The sequence below is a fragment of the Salvelinus fontinalis genome, chromosome 1 (assembly GCF_029448725.1).
Source record: "Salvelinus fontinalis isolate EN_2023a chromosome 1, ASM2944872v1, whole genome shotgun sequence".
Taxonomy (NCBI): domain Eukaryota; kingdom Metazoa; phylum Chordata; class Actinopteri; order Salmoniformes; family Salmonidae; genus Salvelinus; species Salvelinus fontinalis.
The window spans coordinates 29,052,219-29,068,021 of record NC_074665.1 but is presented as its reverse complement, the minus strand read 5'-3'; the positions used below and the strand labels follow the sequence as shown (position 1 = coordinate 29,068,021).

The window sequence follows — 15,803 nt, the reverse complement described above, 5'->3', positions numbered from 1 at the left end:
GGCCAGGACTGAGTGACCTGAATAGTTTGTGTTTTAGCAAGGTTGGTTTCTTGGCGACGTAGTGGAATAAGGGGCGTGTGTTGGTGTTGGAGTTGCAGGGTTATGGAAGATGCAATTTGTATTTTTCCGTTCCCTTTTGTTTTGTCACAATGTGTAATGCATACTCCGGGCTGAGAATGGCAGCAATACGCCAAAAAGCATCTAGTCTGCCGGAAATTCACACAAAGGAGAAGTGTCCACGTCGTACGCACGACGTGTTGTTGTGCGTGGAATATTACCAGGCAGCTTAATGCATTTGGGAACAAACGTTTATCTTTAAAGCACCTCTGATGCTATAATTAACCATTCGTTGGTTGTATGTGAGATTGAAAGAGCAGTTACATTCTTTACAAGAAATCAAGAACACGTTCACTTGCTCTAAAAGATGGCTTCGTCTGATGGAAACAAAAACACGGAACCATGGGGCGGCTTTGATGACAACATTATCCAGGTAACGCTACCATACTAGCTAGAAGCTAGCTATAGCTATCCAAGAAAATGCTTAATATGTATCGACTTATTTGATAACATCACTGTACATCGGACTTTAGTGTTGCAGTACATATCATCCTACTGAAAATGGGCACTTGTCCCACAATGTTGTGGTAGTTAGTAAACTTGCCCAATAATGGACTAGCTAAATGAACCTAACGTTACTCCTTAGTCAAAGGACCATATCTACATGTTATGTTTAAGGCGAATTGGCTCATCTAAACGTGAATAATTCTTAACCCTCCTGTTGTGTTCCAGCCGAATTGGGCCGATTTACAAGTACTCTCTGAAAAATGTAGTTTTATTATTTTTGTTTAACTAGACAAGTCAGTTAAGAACAAATTCTTATTTACAATGACGGCCTAGGAACAGTGGGTTAACTGCCTTGTTCAGGGGCAGAACGACAGATTTTTACCTGCTAGATTAGGGATACCTGCTAGATCGGGATTTAGATCCAGCAAACTTTAGGTTACTGGCCCAACGCCCTAACCACTAGGCTACCTGCCGCTCATTTAATCTGATTGTCATACGGTTCCATGACTTTGTCCACATAGGGCATCTGAACACACAAAATACATTTAGATGATTTTAATAAAATGTTGGGTGTTTTATTTAACTTTTGTACACTTGTGGTGTTCCTGGTCAAAAATGACAGGTCATTAGAAAAATAATGGGTGAGACTACAATTAGTGTATAAAATTGAGTTCAGGCACATGCCCATTCATCAGATGGACACACTTCCTCAACCAGACCCCCACATGCATGTGTGTTTGAGCACACACCTCACTCCCCTTCTTGTCTTCCATGGCAAACCCCACAGGAACCTTTCCCCAATAGAATCTTTCCCCCACAGGATCCACACCTGTTGGCATTCTCACAAACAATCGCAACATTGTTTCAATAATACATAAAACTTTTCTTGCAGCTCTGGTATATAAAGCTTTTTGAGGCCTTGCTCACATTTCATTCTGTGGCAGCACAATGACCAAACGATACACTATGTGAGGCTCTTGATCATATCTTTGGTCATGACACTGGTGAGGAGGAGAGAGGCCAGGAAACTGACAGAGAAGTTAAAGGAGGAAATGTCAGAAGTTGAAGACGACACAGATTATGATCCAGACCAAGAGACAACTGATGTGGAACAATCCAGTGATGAGGAAGAGGACCCTGCTGAGGTTGTTACATTCTGGTCAAAGAATGGGAATTTGTCCTGGTCTGCATCCCCACCTGAGAGGAGAGGTTGGCTGTCGGCTGAAAATGTTATCAGGATGACCCTAGGGCCAACGAGATACGCCATATCCCAGGTTGATGACAAAATCCTGCTTTGAACTGTTCCTGACAGAGTCATTCAAAACTATAGTGATAAACATGACCAACTTGGAGGGGAGAAGCGTTTACAAAGACAACTGGAACGAGGTAGACCCGGACAGACGTCCAAGCATACGTGGATCTCTTGATTTTGGCTGGTGTGTACAGATCCAGAAACGAACATACCACCAGTTTATGGGATGCAGAGTCTGGTCGGGCAATTATTATTTTTTGATTCGCTATGACAACCGTGATACAAGACCAAGCCGCCGTCAACAAGACAAGCTGGCACCTATCAGAGTGGTTTGGAACAAGTGGGTGGAGCGCCTGCCACTCATCTATAACCCAAGTCCAGACATCACAGTGGATGAGTGTCTGGACGCTTTAAGGGGACGCTGCCCATTCAAACAGTACATGCCAAGCAAAGCGTCTAAATATGGAATAAAGATATTGGCAGCATGTGATGCCTGGGCAAGTTATACATGGAACATGCATGTTCACACCGGGAAGCCTTCTGACGGTGTTCCGGAAAGGAACCAGGGGAAGCGGGTGGTCCTGGAAATGACTGCAGGTCTCCAGGGGCACAACATAACACGTGACAATTTCTTCACCTCATATGCTCTTGGTCAGGAGCTGCTCCCCCCAAAAATGACCATGGTGGGGACGGTCAAAAGAACAAGCCTCATTTGCCTCTTGCCTCACTCACTACCAAGGACAGGGATCGTTTTTTCCCCCTCTAAGTTTGCCTTCACCGAAACACACACTCTTGTGTCCTACTGACCGAAGAAAAAGAAGAATGTGCTCCTGATGACAACTCTGCGTAGGGATGCCGCTGTGAGTACCAGGGAGGACAGGAAGTCCAACGCTGTCCTGGATTAGAACAGGAACAAAGGGGGAGTTGACAACCTTGATAAGGTATGTTACTTTTTATCTTTCTCATGTACTTTATTTTTCTATTACCAGATTGTTTTATCTACACCATTAAAAATCAGACATGTTGTTTGGTGAAAGGCTCATTGACTTTGAACAATATGGGGTCAATTATATTCATTTGAATATGTAAATATGTTTTAGATGTGATCAATTAAAATACCGCTTTGATGCAATTTCTCACGTTACTATGCAAGACATGAAGTATCACTTGTATGTACTCATTATTTTATTCACTGATTGTTGCGCTTTTGCAGGTCACTGGACCATACTCTTGTAAGAGGATGACGGCACGTTGGCCGATGGTGGTGTTCTTCAACATCCTAGACGTGTCGGTCTACAACGTGTTTGTGGTGTGGATGGAAGTGAATCCAGGCTGGAAGCAGGGGAAATTCTTCAAGAGGAAACTACTCCTAGAAGAGTTGGGGAAAGCCATGGTGGCACCCCTCAAAGGCGCCAACACCTTCCTCCAACATCATCCTCTGCTGGATTGGTGAGAGCTGTGCAAGGGCCAGAAGCAAGATCTACGTCCGCCAGAGACAGAAGGAAAAGGTGCAATCTGTGTGCAACAAGAGTTGTCAAAACGAGCATTATGTGCCATAAATGCAGTGCATATATTTGCAAGGCACATGCATCAACCACCATGTATTGGCCAACATGTACATGAGAACACACAAAATGTAACCACCATTGATTGTTAGTAATACTGTTCTTGTTACTATTTTTTAATGTGCTCAGACATTCATTTTGTAATATGGTAAAGTTTTCATGTGTAGTTTTGGGCCTATGTCCTTTCTTTACTAATAAAATCATACCGGTCAGTTTTGACCAGGAACACAACAGATATTATTTTGTGACTATTTAAACATTTGAAATGGTTTCAAAACAAATGTCCTTGTTAAACTTTGATGCAAAGTAGTCTGTGATAATAGCACAATATGTTTCATGAGTATTTATTATAGTCAAAATAAATCATACATTCTTTTTTTTTACTAATGAGTTTTGAGCTCAGGTCAATGAGGCCTACAGGCCATAAATAGCAAATAGAAGTACAAAACTTGTAATGTTCACAAGAACTTAAGTTGATTAAAAAGATGTAACTCAACATTAGGTGATAATATGTATTATTATGGATTTATAATCCGCTATAATGGGGCGGTCATTTTGGACAGGGGACACAGAATTAATTAACATGAAACCAACACAACAGGAGGGTTAATTGAGGTACGGTTCTAGAAACAAACATCCCTCTCGCAAAATAATTTCACAAATCATAAACACACTTACTGTACACTTAACCGGTTTTAAACAGTTTCAGCCGACAGTATTTTAGCATCAGTCTTCCATTTAACGTTACACACAGTGTTCAGAGGCACAGACAGCTAATTGGCACACGTAGTGCACTGAAACATGGCCGCGTGGGAACCCTAACCCTATAAAGGCGTGTAGTAATGTAACCTTTTTAAAACATATTTTTTAACGATTTCTTGCTGATATGTTTCCAAAGCCGTACGGCAAGCGATGCGTGTTAATGTTTAGCTCAAATGTCCGGGCTCTTAAACTACCTCCGGTCAGAAGATACTACAGTTATAGTCTATGAACCAGGGTAGCTAGTTAGCTGACCATAAACTGGAAAGAGCCTTTTTGTTTCTTCCTTATTCGTCTCACGTGGTGACTGACTTGTGTCAAAGGAAACATTGACAATTTGCTTGTCAAACATCATTTCACATACATGGATGTACAGTAGTTATATCTAATAAACTGTCTTACCAGGGCACTGGGTCAGCAGTGATTGACATAGAGAACATGGATGACACATCAGGCTCCAGCTTTGAGGACATGGGGGAGATGCACCAGCGCATGAAGGAGGAGGAAGAGGTGGCAGAGGAGGCGGAAGCAACTGAAGAGGAGACTGGAGAGGATGGCGAGTTTCTGGGCATGAAGGGTATCAAGGGCCAGCTGAGGAGACAGGTGGCAGATGAGGTGAGATGAGAGTACTTTGTGATGCTTATGATGGGCAACAACCTGTCACACACAACATTCCCTTTGTCATGAAAATGGGCATTTGCCATAACCCGATATTATAAGTTACATCTCAATAGCCTTGTCTGGTTAATGTTGCAGTCGTCCCGTCCCCTCTTAGGTGTGGCAAGCAGGAAAGCGTCAGGCTTCCAAAGCTTTCAACCTATATGCCAACATAGATATTCTCCGGCCGTACTTTGATGTAGAGCCTATGCAAGTCAGGAACAGGTGAGAGTCGGTCACGAATGTGCTTGTAATCACAACGTGTAACTCGTAAAATAGTCTCGCGGAGTCACATTTTAAAACAAGATTCCTGACATTACCTCCTCTTTTCTACCCGAGGTTGATTGAATCTATGATACCCATCCGCATGATACATTTTCCACAGGTGAGTGGCATTTTCTTTTCCCGTACTATTTTCACAGGCCGAGAGGAGATTTAAATCTAGAGGCTTTCGGGCGCTTACCTAGCCAATTAAAAGGAAATATGAAATGTTTTCCCTGCTCCTATTGTCCAACTATAGAAGATTGCCGGGGAGCTCTATGGGCCCATGATGCTGGTGTTCACGCTGGTGGCCATCCTCCTGCATGGAATGAAGACATCAGGAACAGTTATTGTAAGAGAGCTCAACTTATACCGGCTTTGTAAATGCATGTTAATATACAGTATGTATAGATGAGCATTTCTTATGAAGCTCAGGGAAACCGACGGTAGATGAATTAAAACTGGAAATGGGGGTAGCCATCAACTCAAAACCCTTTTGACATTATGAAACCAAAAGCCATCTGTTCAGCTTTTGCTGCTCAAAGATATAAATGACTGCTCATATAGCACTCATGTGGTTAAATGCTTATTTGCGATGACACTCCAAATTGAGCTCGGGTGCATCCAATTTCCTTTGATCATCATTGAGACGTCGATACAACTTGATTGGAGTCCACCTGTGGCCAATTCAAATGTTTGGACAGGATTTAGAAAAGAAACACACCTGTCTATATAAGGTCCCACAGTTGACAGTGCATGTCAGAGAAGGAACTAAGTCCAAGGAACTGTCCGTAGATCTCCATCGAATTGTGATAAGTGACGTCAGAAAATATTCACACTTCTTGACTTAATCCAGATTTTGTTGTGTTATAGCCTGAATTTAAAATTGGTTCAATAAAAATGTTGTGTGACTGCCTACACACAATACCCCATTTCATAAAAATAGAATATTGTTTTTTACTAAGTTATTACAAATGAAAAGCTGAAATGTCTTGAGTCAATACGTATTCAACCCCTTTGTTATGGCAAATCTAAATAGGTTCAGGAGTAAGAATGTGCTTAACAAGTGACATAATAAGTTGCATGGACTCACTATAGACAATAAAATGATTTGTTAATGACTACCTCATCTAAGTACCCTACACGTAAAATGATCTGTATGTTCCCTCAGTCGAGCAGTAATGCCTTGCAAAGAAGGGCACCTGTTGGCAGATGGGTAAAAATAAAAAGATGACATTGAATGTCCCTTTGAGCATGGTGAAATTATGAATTACACTTTGGATGGTGTAGCAATACACCCAGTCACCGAGTTGCCGGAGAGGAAGGAAACCTCTCCGGGATTTCACAATGAGGCCAATGGTGACTTTAAAACAGAGTTTAATGACTGATAAAATAACTGAGGATAGATCAACAGCATTGTAGTTACTCCACAATACTAACCTAATTGACAGAGTGAAAAGAAGGAAGCCTGTACAGAATACAAATATTCCAAAACATGAATCCTGTTTGCAACAAGGCACTAAAGTAATACTGCAAAACAATTCACTTTTTGTCCTTAATACAAAGTGTTATGTTTGGGGCCAATCCAATACAACATTGTGTACCACTCTTCATATTTTCAAGCATAGTGGTGGCTGCATCATGTTATTTATATCATTTTTTTACCAGGTAAATTGACTGAGAACACATTCTCATTTACAGCAACGACTTGCGGTATAGTCACAGGGGAGAGGAGGGGGATGAATGAGCCAATTGTAAGCTGGGGATGATTAGGTGACCATAATGGTATGAAGGACAGCTTGGGAATTTAGCCAGGACACCGGGGTTAACGCCCCTACTCTTACGATAAGTGCCATGGGCTCTTTAATGACCTCAGAGAGTCAGGACACCTGTTTAACATCCCATCCGAAAGACGGCACCCTACACAGGGCAGCGTCCCCAAAAACTGCCCTGGGATATTTTTTAGACCAGAGGAAAGAGTGCCTCCTACTGGCCCTCCAACACCACTTCCAGCAGCATCTGGTCTCCATTTACATTTACATTTACATTTAAGTCATTTAGCAGACGCTCTTATCCAGAGCTACTTACAAATTGGTGCATTCACCTTATGACATCCAGTGGAACAGCCACTTTACAATAGTGCATCTAGATCTTTTAAGGGGGGGGGCAGAAGGATTGCTTTATCCTAGGTATTCCTTGAAGAGGTGGGGTTTCAGGTGTCTCCGGAAGGTGGTGATTGACTCCGCTGTCCTGGCGTCGTGAGGGAGTTTGTTCCACTATTGGGGTGCCAGAGCAGCGAACAGTTTTGACTGGGCTGAGCGGGAACTGTACTTCCTCAGTGGTAGGGAGGCGAGCAGGCCAGAGGTGGATGAACGCAGTGCCCTTGTTTGGGTGTAGGGCCTGATCAGAGCCTGAAGGTACTGAGGTGCCGTTCCCCTCACAGCTCCGTAGGCAAGCACCATGGTCTTGTAGCGGATGCGAGCTTCAACTGGAAGCCAGTGGAGAGAGCGGAGGAGCGGGGTGACGTGAGAGAACTTGGGAAGGTTGAACACCAGACGGGCTGCGGCGTTCTGGATGAGTTGTAGGGGTTTAATGGCACAGGCAGGGAGCCCAGCCAACAGCGAGTTGCAGTAATCCAGACGGGAGATGACAAGTGCCTGGATTAGGACCTGCGCCGCTTCCTGTGTGAGGCAGGGTCGTACTCTGCGGATGTTGTAGAGCATGAACCTACAGGAACGGGCCACCGCCTTGATGTTGGTGGAGAACGACAGGGTGTTGTCCAGGATCACGCCAAGGTTCTTAGCGCTCTGGGAGGAGGACACAATGGAGTTGTCAACCGTGATGGCGAGATCATGGAACGGACAGTCCTTCCCCGGGAGGAAGAGCAGCTCCGTCTTGCCGAGGTTCAGCTTGAGGTGGTGATCCGTCATCCACACTGATATGTCTGCCAGACATGCAGAGATGCGATTCGCCACCTGGTCATCAGAAGGGGGAAAGGAGAAGATTAATTGTGTGTCGTCTGCATAGCAATGATAGGAGAGACCATGTGAGGTTATGACAGAGCCAAGTGACTTGGTGTATAGCGAGAATAGGAGAGGGCCTAGAACAGAGCCCTGGGGGACACCAGTGGTGAGAGCGCGTGGTGAGGAGACAGATTCTCGCCACGCCACCTGGTAGGAGCGACCTGTCAGGTAGGACGCAATCCAAGCGTGGGCCGCGCCGGAGATGCCCAACTCGGAGAGGGTGGAGAGGAGGATCTGATGGTTCACAGTATCGAAGGCAGCCGATAGGTCTAGAAGGATGAGAGCAGAGGAGAGAGAGTTAGCTTTAGCAGTGCGGAGCGCCTCCGTGATACAGAGAAGAGCAGTCTCAGTTGAGTGACTAGTCTTGAATCCTGACTGATTTGGATCAAGAAGGTCATTCTGAGAGAGATAGCAGGAGAGCTGGCCAAGGACGGCACGTTCAAGAGTTTTGGAGAGAAAAGAAAGAAGGGATACTGGTCTGTAGTTGTTGACATCGGAGGGATCGAGTGTAGGTTTTTTCAGAAGGGGTGCAACTCTCGCTCTCTTGAAGACGGAAGGGACGTAGCCAGCGGTCAAGGATGAGTTGATGAGCGAGGTGAGGTAAGGTAGAAGGTCTCCGGAAATGGTCTGGAGAAGAGAGGAGGGGATAGGGTCAAGCGGGCAGGTTGTTGGGCGGCCGGCCGTCACAAGACGCGAGATTTCATCTGGAGAGAGAGGGGAGAAAGAGGTCAAAGCACAGGGTTGGGCAGTGTGAGCAGAACCAGCGGTGTCGTTTGACTTAGCAAACGAGGATCGGATGTCGTCGACCTTCTTTTCAAAATGGTTGACGAAGTCGTCTGCAGAGAGGGAGGAGGGGGGGGGGGGGAGGAGGATTCAGGAGGGAGGAGAAGGTGGCAAAGAGCTTCCTAGGGTTAGAGGCAGATGCTTGGAATTTAGAGTGGTAGAAAGTGGCTTTAGCAGCAGAGACAGAAGAGGAAAATGTAGAGAGGAGGGAGTGAAAGGATGCCAGGTCCGCAGGGAGGAGACGGCACCCTACACAGGGCAGCGTCCCCAAAAACTGCCCTGGGATATTTTTTAGACCAGAGGAAAGAGTGCCTCCTACTGGCCCTCCAACACCACTTCCAGCAGCATCTGGTCTCCATTTACATTTACATTTACATTTAAGTCATTTAACATTTAAGTCTCCCATCCAGAGATTGACCAGGACCAACCCTGCTTAGTTTCAGAAGCAAGCCAGCAGTGGGATGCAGGATGATATGCTGCTGGCATGCTTGTAATGGTTAAGGACTGTGTAGATGTTCAGGATAAAAAAAGAAACGGAATCGAGCTAAGCACAGGCAAATTCCTAGAGGAAAAACTGGTTCAGTCTCCTTTCCACCCGACACTGGGAGATGAGTTCACATTTCAGCAGGACATTAACCTAAACACAAGGTCAAATATACACTGGAGTTGCTTACCAAGAGGACATTGAATGTGCCTGAGTGGTCTAGTTACAGTTTTGACTTAAATTGGCTTGAAAAAAAAGAAAACATCTGTCTAGCAACGATCAACAACAACCAGCTTGAAGAATTTAGAAAAAAATGTGCAAATATTGTACAATCCAGGTGTGGAAAGCCATTAGAGACTTACCCAGAAAGACTCACAGCTGTAATCGCTGCCAAAGGTGATTCTACAAAGTATTGACTCATGGGTGTGAATACTTATGTAAATTATGTATTTCTATTTCATTTTCAATGAAGTTACACAAATGTCCAAAAAAGCGTTTTCACTTGATCGTTATGGGGTATTGTGTGTAGATGGTTGAGAAAAAAACATATTTAATCAATTTTGAATAAAGGCTGTAACAACAAAATGTGGAATAAGTCAAGGGGTTTGAATAGTTTCTGAAGGCACTGTATGTTGTCTATCTGACCTTGATTAGGCCTAATACATTGTTCTTCCTCCCTGGACAGAGAGAGGGTACTCTGATGGGCACAGCCATAGGGACGTGCTTCGGTTACTGGCTGGGAGTTTCCTCCCTCATATACTTCCTGGCATATCTGTGCAACGCCCAGATCACCATGGTCCAGACGCTGTCTCTGCTGGTGAGTCAACAATGACCATCACTCCCCTCACAGCATCACTGTGTAATCAGTCTGTTATAAATGCAGTGTGAAATGTCACTGTGTTCTATGTGCCCCCAACAGGGTTATGGTCTTTTCGGACACTGCGTGGTTCTCTTCGTCACCTACAACGTCCACTTCCACTCCCTGTTCTACATCCTGTGGCTGGTCGTAGGAGGGTTCTCCACACTGCGGATGGTAAATAAGCAGGTCAATTACTACAAGTCCCAAGAGCCCCTAGACACTTCGACACTTGCTGACGTTCAGACTGGGCATGTTTGAGTGGTCAGGCTAAAGCAACCAACTAGACAAAAGTCGAGGAGCGAAGTCAGGGGAGGTGCAACCGCGACAGCTGAAAGGCGGACACTAATGTGGTTTTTCCAACAGCAAGGCTCAGATCAACATGGCAGTGTTGCCATTGGTTAGAAAAGGTTTTCTTTATAATGTTGAAATAAACATGTCTCCAACCCCCATATTACACACTCACAAACTGAAATCATGTGTGCACGTTATACAATCAATTAGTGGGAGAGAGCCTCAAATATCACATTCATTTTGTATACAGTGCCTTCAGAAAGTATTCATACCCCTTGACTTATTCAAAATTTTGCTCTTACACAGCCTGAATTCAAAATGAATTAAATATATTTTTGTCTCACCCATCTACACACAATACCCCATAAAGACTTAAGTGAGAACATGTTTTAGATTTTGTTTAAAATTTATTGAAAATGAAATACAGAAATATCTAATTTACCTAAGTATTCACACCCATGAGTCAATACCTAGAAGCACCTTTGGCAGTAATTACAGCTGTGTCTCAGTGTAAGTCTCTAAGAGCTTTCCACACCTGGATTGCGCAACATTTGCCCATTATTATTTTCAAAATTATTCACGCTCTGTCAAATTTGTTGTTGATCATTACTAAACAACCATTTTCAGGTCTTACCATAGATTTTTAAGTAGATTTAAGGCAAAACTGTGACTCGGCCACTCAGGAACATTCACCTTCTTGGTAAGCAACTCCAGTGTAGATTTGGCCTTGTGTTTAGGTTGCTGTATTATTTGGAGGCCAGTGAAAAAAAATCCAGGCTATGCAGGCTGTAATACAAAAAAATGAGTCAAGGGGTGTGATACTGTCTGAGGGCACTGTATAACCACTGTATAGGCTTACATGAATCGTGGCAAAGTTGGTTCCCTTTTCAGTCATGTCTTTGGTCAGGTTTGCGTGGGTCAAACAAAAACACCGTAATGACTGGTTGACAATAGAGCCTTCTACAATGCAGGCGATGGCTGGATAAAGTTGGATAAAGTTGGCGAAGAGCAACTGCAGAAACTTGCAGTAGACTGCAGTCAACTTCATGACCTTTGATCACGTGATTTTTGTACATTTCATGCAGTCGACATGTAGGTGCAAGTCGGGGCAATTTTTATCCCCATAATGCAACAAACGTTGCAAAAACTGTATCCGCTTTGAACGTGCCCACTATGTCAGGAATAGTCCGTCTGTCCCACTTGCTCACATTATCCCTCGCTTTCGTTCTCTCTCAGGTGGCTGCTCTCATCTCTCGGACCGTGGGACAGACCCCACGCCTCATCCTCTGTGGAACACTGGGTGCTCTGCATATGCTCTTTCTGCTCTACCTGCACTTCGCTTATCACAAGATTGTTGAAGGTAAGATTCCTCACTAAGCAAACCAGGGCCCCTTTCATAAAGCGTCTCAGAGTAGGGGTGCTGATCTGAGATCATTTTTGACTTTTTAAATCATAATGAATATAGAGTGGACCTGATCCTAGATCAGCTCTCTTACTTTGAGACTCTTAATGGATTCAGGCGTAGAGCTATCACTTCCCTACACACAATACCCCATAATGACAAAGTGGATGTTTTTTATTCATTTTTTACAAATTCATTAAAAATAAAAAGCTGAAATGTTTTGAGTCAAATATTCAACCACTTTGTTTAGGAGTAAAAATGTGCTTAACAAGTCACATAATAAGTTGTATGGACTCACTCTGTGTGCAATAATAAATAGTGTTTAACATGATTTTTTTATGACTACTTCTGTACCCCACACATCTCTGTACCCCACACATACAATTATCAATAATGTCCCTCAGTCGAGCAGTGAATTTCAAAACCAGATTCAACCACAAAGACCAGAGAGGTTTTCCAATGCCTTGCAAAGAAGGGCAGCTATTGGTAGATAGGTAAAAAAAAAAAAATCAGACAATGAATATTCCTTTGAGCATGGTGAAGTTACTAATTACACTTTGGATGGTGACTTAAAAACACAGTTTAATGGCTGTTATAAGAGAGAACTGAGGATGGATCAACAATATTGTAGTTACTCCACAATAATAACCTAATTGACGGAGTGAAAAGAAGGAAGCCTGTACAGAATACAAATATTCCAAAACATGAATCCTGTTTTTAACAAGGCACTAAAGTAATACTCAAAAAAATGTGGCAAAGAAATTCTGTTTGGGGAAAATCCAATACAACACATTACTGAGTACCACGCTTCAAATGTTCTTGCATAGTGGGGGCTGCATCATGTTATTGGAATGCTTGTAATTGTTAAGGACTGGGGAGTTTCTCAGGATAAAAAAATAAATGGAATGACCAAATATACACTGGATTTGCTTACCAAGAAGACAGTGAATGTTCCTGAGTGGCCGATTTACAGTTTTGACAGAGATTGAATAATCTTTTTTTCTAATAATGGGCAAATGTTGCACAATCCAGGTGTGGATAGCTCTTAGAGACTTACCCAGAAAGACTCACAGATGTAATCGCTGCAAAGTATTGACTCAGGGGTGTGAATGCTTATGTCAATTGCAAACATTTCTAAAAACATTTTCACTTTGTCAGTATGGGGTAATGTGTGCAGACAGGTGTGATTTTTTTGAGTAAGTGAAGGGGTGTGAATACTTTTTGAAGGAACTGTACTACCCAAAGTGTGTGCAATTAGGACACTTTAGTTTTGTTTTTTTGCATATTGTATGTGACCCAGGATCGAGCGATCTCTCGCTATATATGAAATATATATATAGTACCAGTCAAAAGTTTGAACACACCTACTCATTCAAGGGTTTTTCTTTATTTTTACTATTTTCTACATTGTAGAATAATAGTAGACATTACAACTATGAAATAACATATGGAATCATGTAGTAACCAAAAAAAGTGTTAAACAAATCAAAATATATTTTGAATTTGAGATTCTTCAAACTAGCCACCCTTTGCCTTGATGACAGCTTTGCACTCTCTCAACCATCTTCATGAGGTAGTCACCTGAAATGCATTTCAATTAACAGGTGTGCATTGTTAAAAGTTAATTTGTGGAATTTCTTTCCTTCTTAATGCATTTGAGACAGTTTTGTTGTGACAAGGTAGGGTTGGTATACAGAAGATGGCCCTAAAAGACCAAGTCCATATTATGGCAAGAACAGCTCAAATAAGCAAAGAGAAACAACAGTTACTACATTATTCTTTAGTTTTGTGTGTGTGTGTGTGTGTGTGTGTGTGTGTGTGTGTGTGTGTGTGTGTGTGTGTGTGTGTGAGAGAGAGAGTGACTAATAAAATGAGGTCATCCACAAAAGTATTTCATTGCAGTGGACATGCGTCTTTCAGAGTAACGAAAGCCAATAACGTGAACTCAGGTAATTGAGTTGACTCCCCTGGTCCAATTTTAAACACATTTTAATTGCTTCTATTCAAAGACCCTCAAAGGTATATTCTTAAACTGGGACTTGAATTTCTGTATGATTAAATAAATAGGAATTTGACATTTTGTTTAAAACTTTTTTTGTCTGAAGGTATCCTGGACACATTGGAAGGCCCCAACATGCCCCCCATCCAGAGAGTGGCTAGAGATTTGCCTGTGGTGGCCACCGCTGCTATGAATGCTGTGAATGCCACAGTGAAGACCCTTGGTGTTATCCTACAGTCACAGTGATGGTGTGTCCAACATCAAAGATGATACCACAGGCTCATGAGCCTGAATTCCACAGTGGTGGTGTTGTGTAGGTAATACAGACTGAAGTGAAGGTCAAAGACCATTATGGTGGCTGGTTACAGTTGACATTTGACCTTCATCATTAAACATGAACATTGTCTCAGTAAACGCATCGCCATCAGTTCACAACAACTCTTACAACTTTCATTCTCCATGGGAAATGACATGCTTACCCTGGATGTTTATATTGTACTTAATCAAAATAACTAAATGATGGAGTGAGATGTCATGCTGGTGCTGTGACTCTTTTCAAACGATAGCAAATTTCCTCCACCTTTTCATAGGGGTCTTGTATTTGTTAAAGCAGCATGAGTGCACTAAGATTCCCAGCTGTTTGCATTTGTACTCATGTTAAGACCAATTCATCTCCAACTCGACACTTTCTCTCCTCTTGTAGGCTTTGTTACACGGGTTATGGCGATAACATCAATTGATGTTTTAACGTTCTAGACGTTCAATGGGAGGAAGGTTCTAAAGCAGTGTGTGGTGCCTTCTATTGTTTTCCGAAGGATTTGTTATCATGTATGATATGGGGTAAGTTAGAGTTTAATCTCTTGTTTTACACAATGCACATCCATTGTCTGTAGTTTTAATAACCTAACCAGAAAAAAGAACGAGAAATGCAGTTGACATGTCATTTGAGATATGTAATAGTGCGTTATCTTATGAATATTGTTCCTTCTAAGCACCTTTTGTTTCATCCAATCATTTGTTTTGTGCATTATTTGTACTTCCTAACAACATTGTTTTTGGGTGGGATGCAAGGTGACCTCTTTTTTTTATTTTACATGTGAAAATGTATTTATAGGGTTATTGTACAGAAAGATACAATGGAAATAAACTTTATCGACCTAAGACACGTCTTTTAACACTGACCCTGGGGGGAAAAAACAGCCAGGTCACCCGTGATGCAAGTCAATATTTGATGTCCAGCCATGTCTGAGGACGTCAAGGAGATGAGGAAACTGGCCACTAGGGGTAAGAGTGAGCGTTGTTACCTTAAAGTATGTTTTGGTATGGTGTTGGGGATGGAAGATGGGCGTAAGCATCTGCCTCCAATTCCAGAGGTTGTAAGTTCAAATCCAGTGATAGAAAGTTATGTTTGTTTTAAAACGATCCTTAACCCTTACCTTAACCATTTGGAGTTAATGCCTAAACTTAACCTTAAACACTTCGGAATCTGACGTTTGAGAAACATGGATGAACTTTTAATTCTGACGTGAGACTGAGAGTTGCTCCCCCCCCCCCCCCCCCCCCAACTTGCTGTGTCTATGTTTATACTCAAGACAAAATCAAGAAATCCTGCAATAACTTGCTTTATAAAAATTGTTTTCAGAGGATGGATAGTTTCAAGTTTGAATAGTATAATGGTTACTGTAGAGTAGACAATATGTCTCTCCTGGGAGAGCCACGTAGATAGTGGCTGATCAGCTGTGGAGAATTGTGTATGAAGAACTGATTTTTTGGAGAGATTGTTACCTGTATAGACAAGCAAAGGTCAAATGTCAGGTTCACCATGGAGATGAGCAAGAGAAGAATGCACCAGAGGAAACGAGCAAGAGAAGAAGGCCCCAGAGTGCAATCTGCAGTGGCTACTA

At 42.6% G+C, this 15,803-nt stretch overlaps 1 protein-coding gene across 4 annotated transcripts; it reads left to right on the top strand.

The window, feature by feature from the left end:
* The first annotated feature begins 211 nt into the window (after positions 1-211).
* LOC129852547 (protein YIPF3-like) lies at positions 212-15,060 on the top strand. Of its 4 annotated transcripts, XM_055918283.1 has the most exons (11): positions 212-490; positions 1,457-2,757; positions 3,030-3,324; positions 4,546-4,755; positions 4,916-5,022; positions 5,137-5,182; positions 5,318-5,410; positions 10,034-10,165; positions 10,268-10,381; positions 11,735-11,858; positions 14,006-15,060. In XM_055918283.1, exons 4-11 carry the CDS (start codon positions 4,579-4,581, stop codon positions 14,143-14,145), a joined length of 933 nt encoding a protein of 310 aa, XP_055774258.1. In that variant the 5' UTR covers positions 212-490; positions 1,457-2,757; positions 3,030-3,324; positions 4,546-4,578; the 3' UTR covers positions 14,146-15,060. The 4 variants fall into 4 exon arrangements, 3 of the variants coding, with proteins under 3 accessions (XP_055774258.1, XP_055774257.1, XP_055774256.1); XM_055918282.1 differs by having other exon boundaries at positions 1,457-3,324; XR_008759036.1 differs by lacking the exons at positions 1,457-2,757; positions 3,030-3,324 and having other exon boundaries at positions 213-490; positions 14,006-14,212; positions 14,603-15,060.
* The last annotated feature ends 743 nt before the right edge of the window (positions 15,061-15,803 follow it).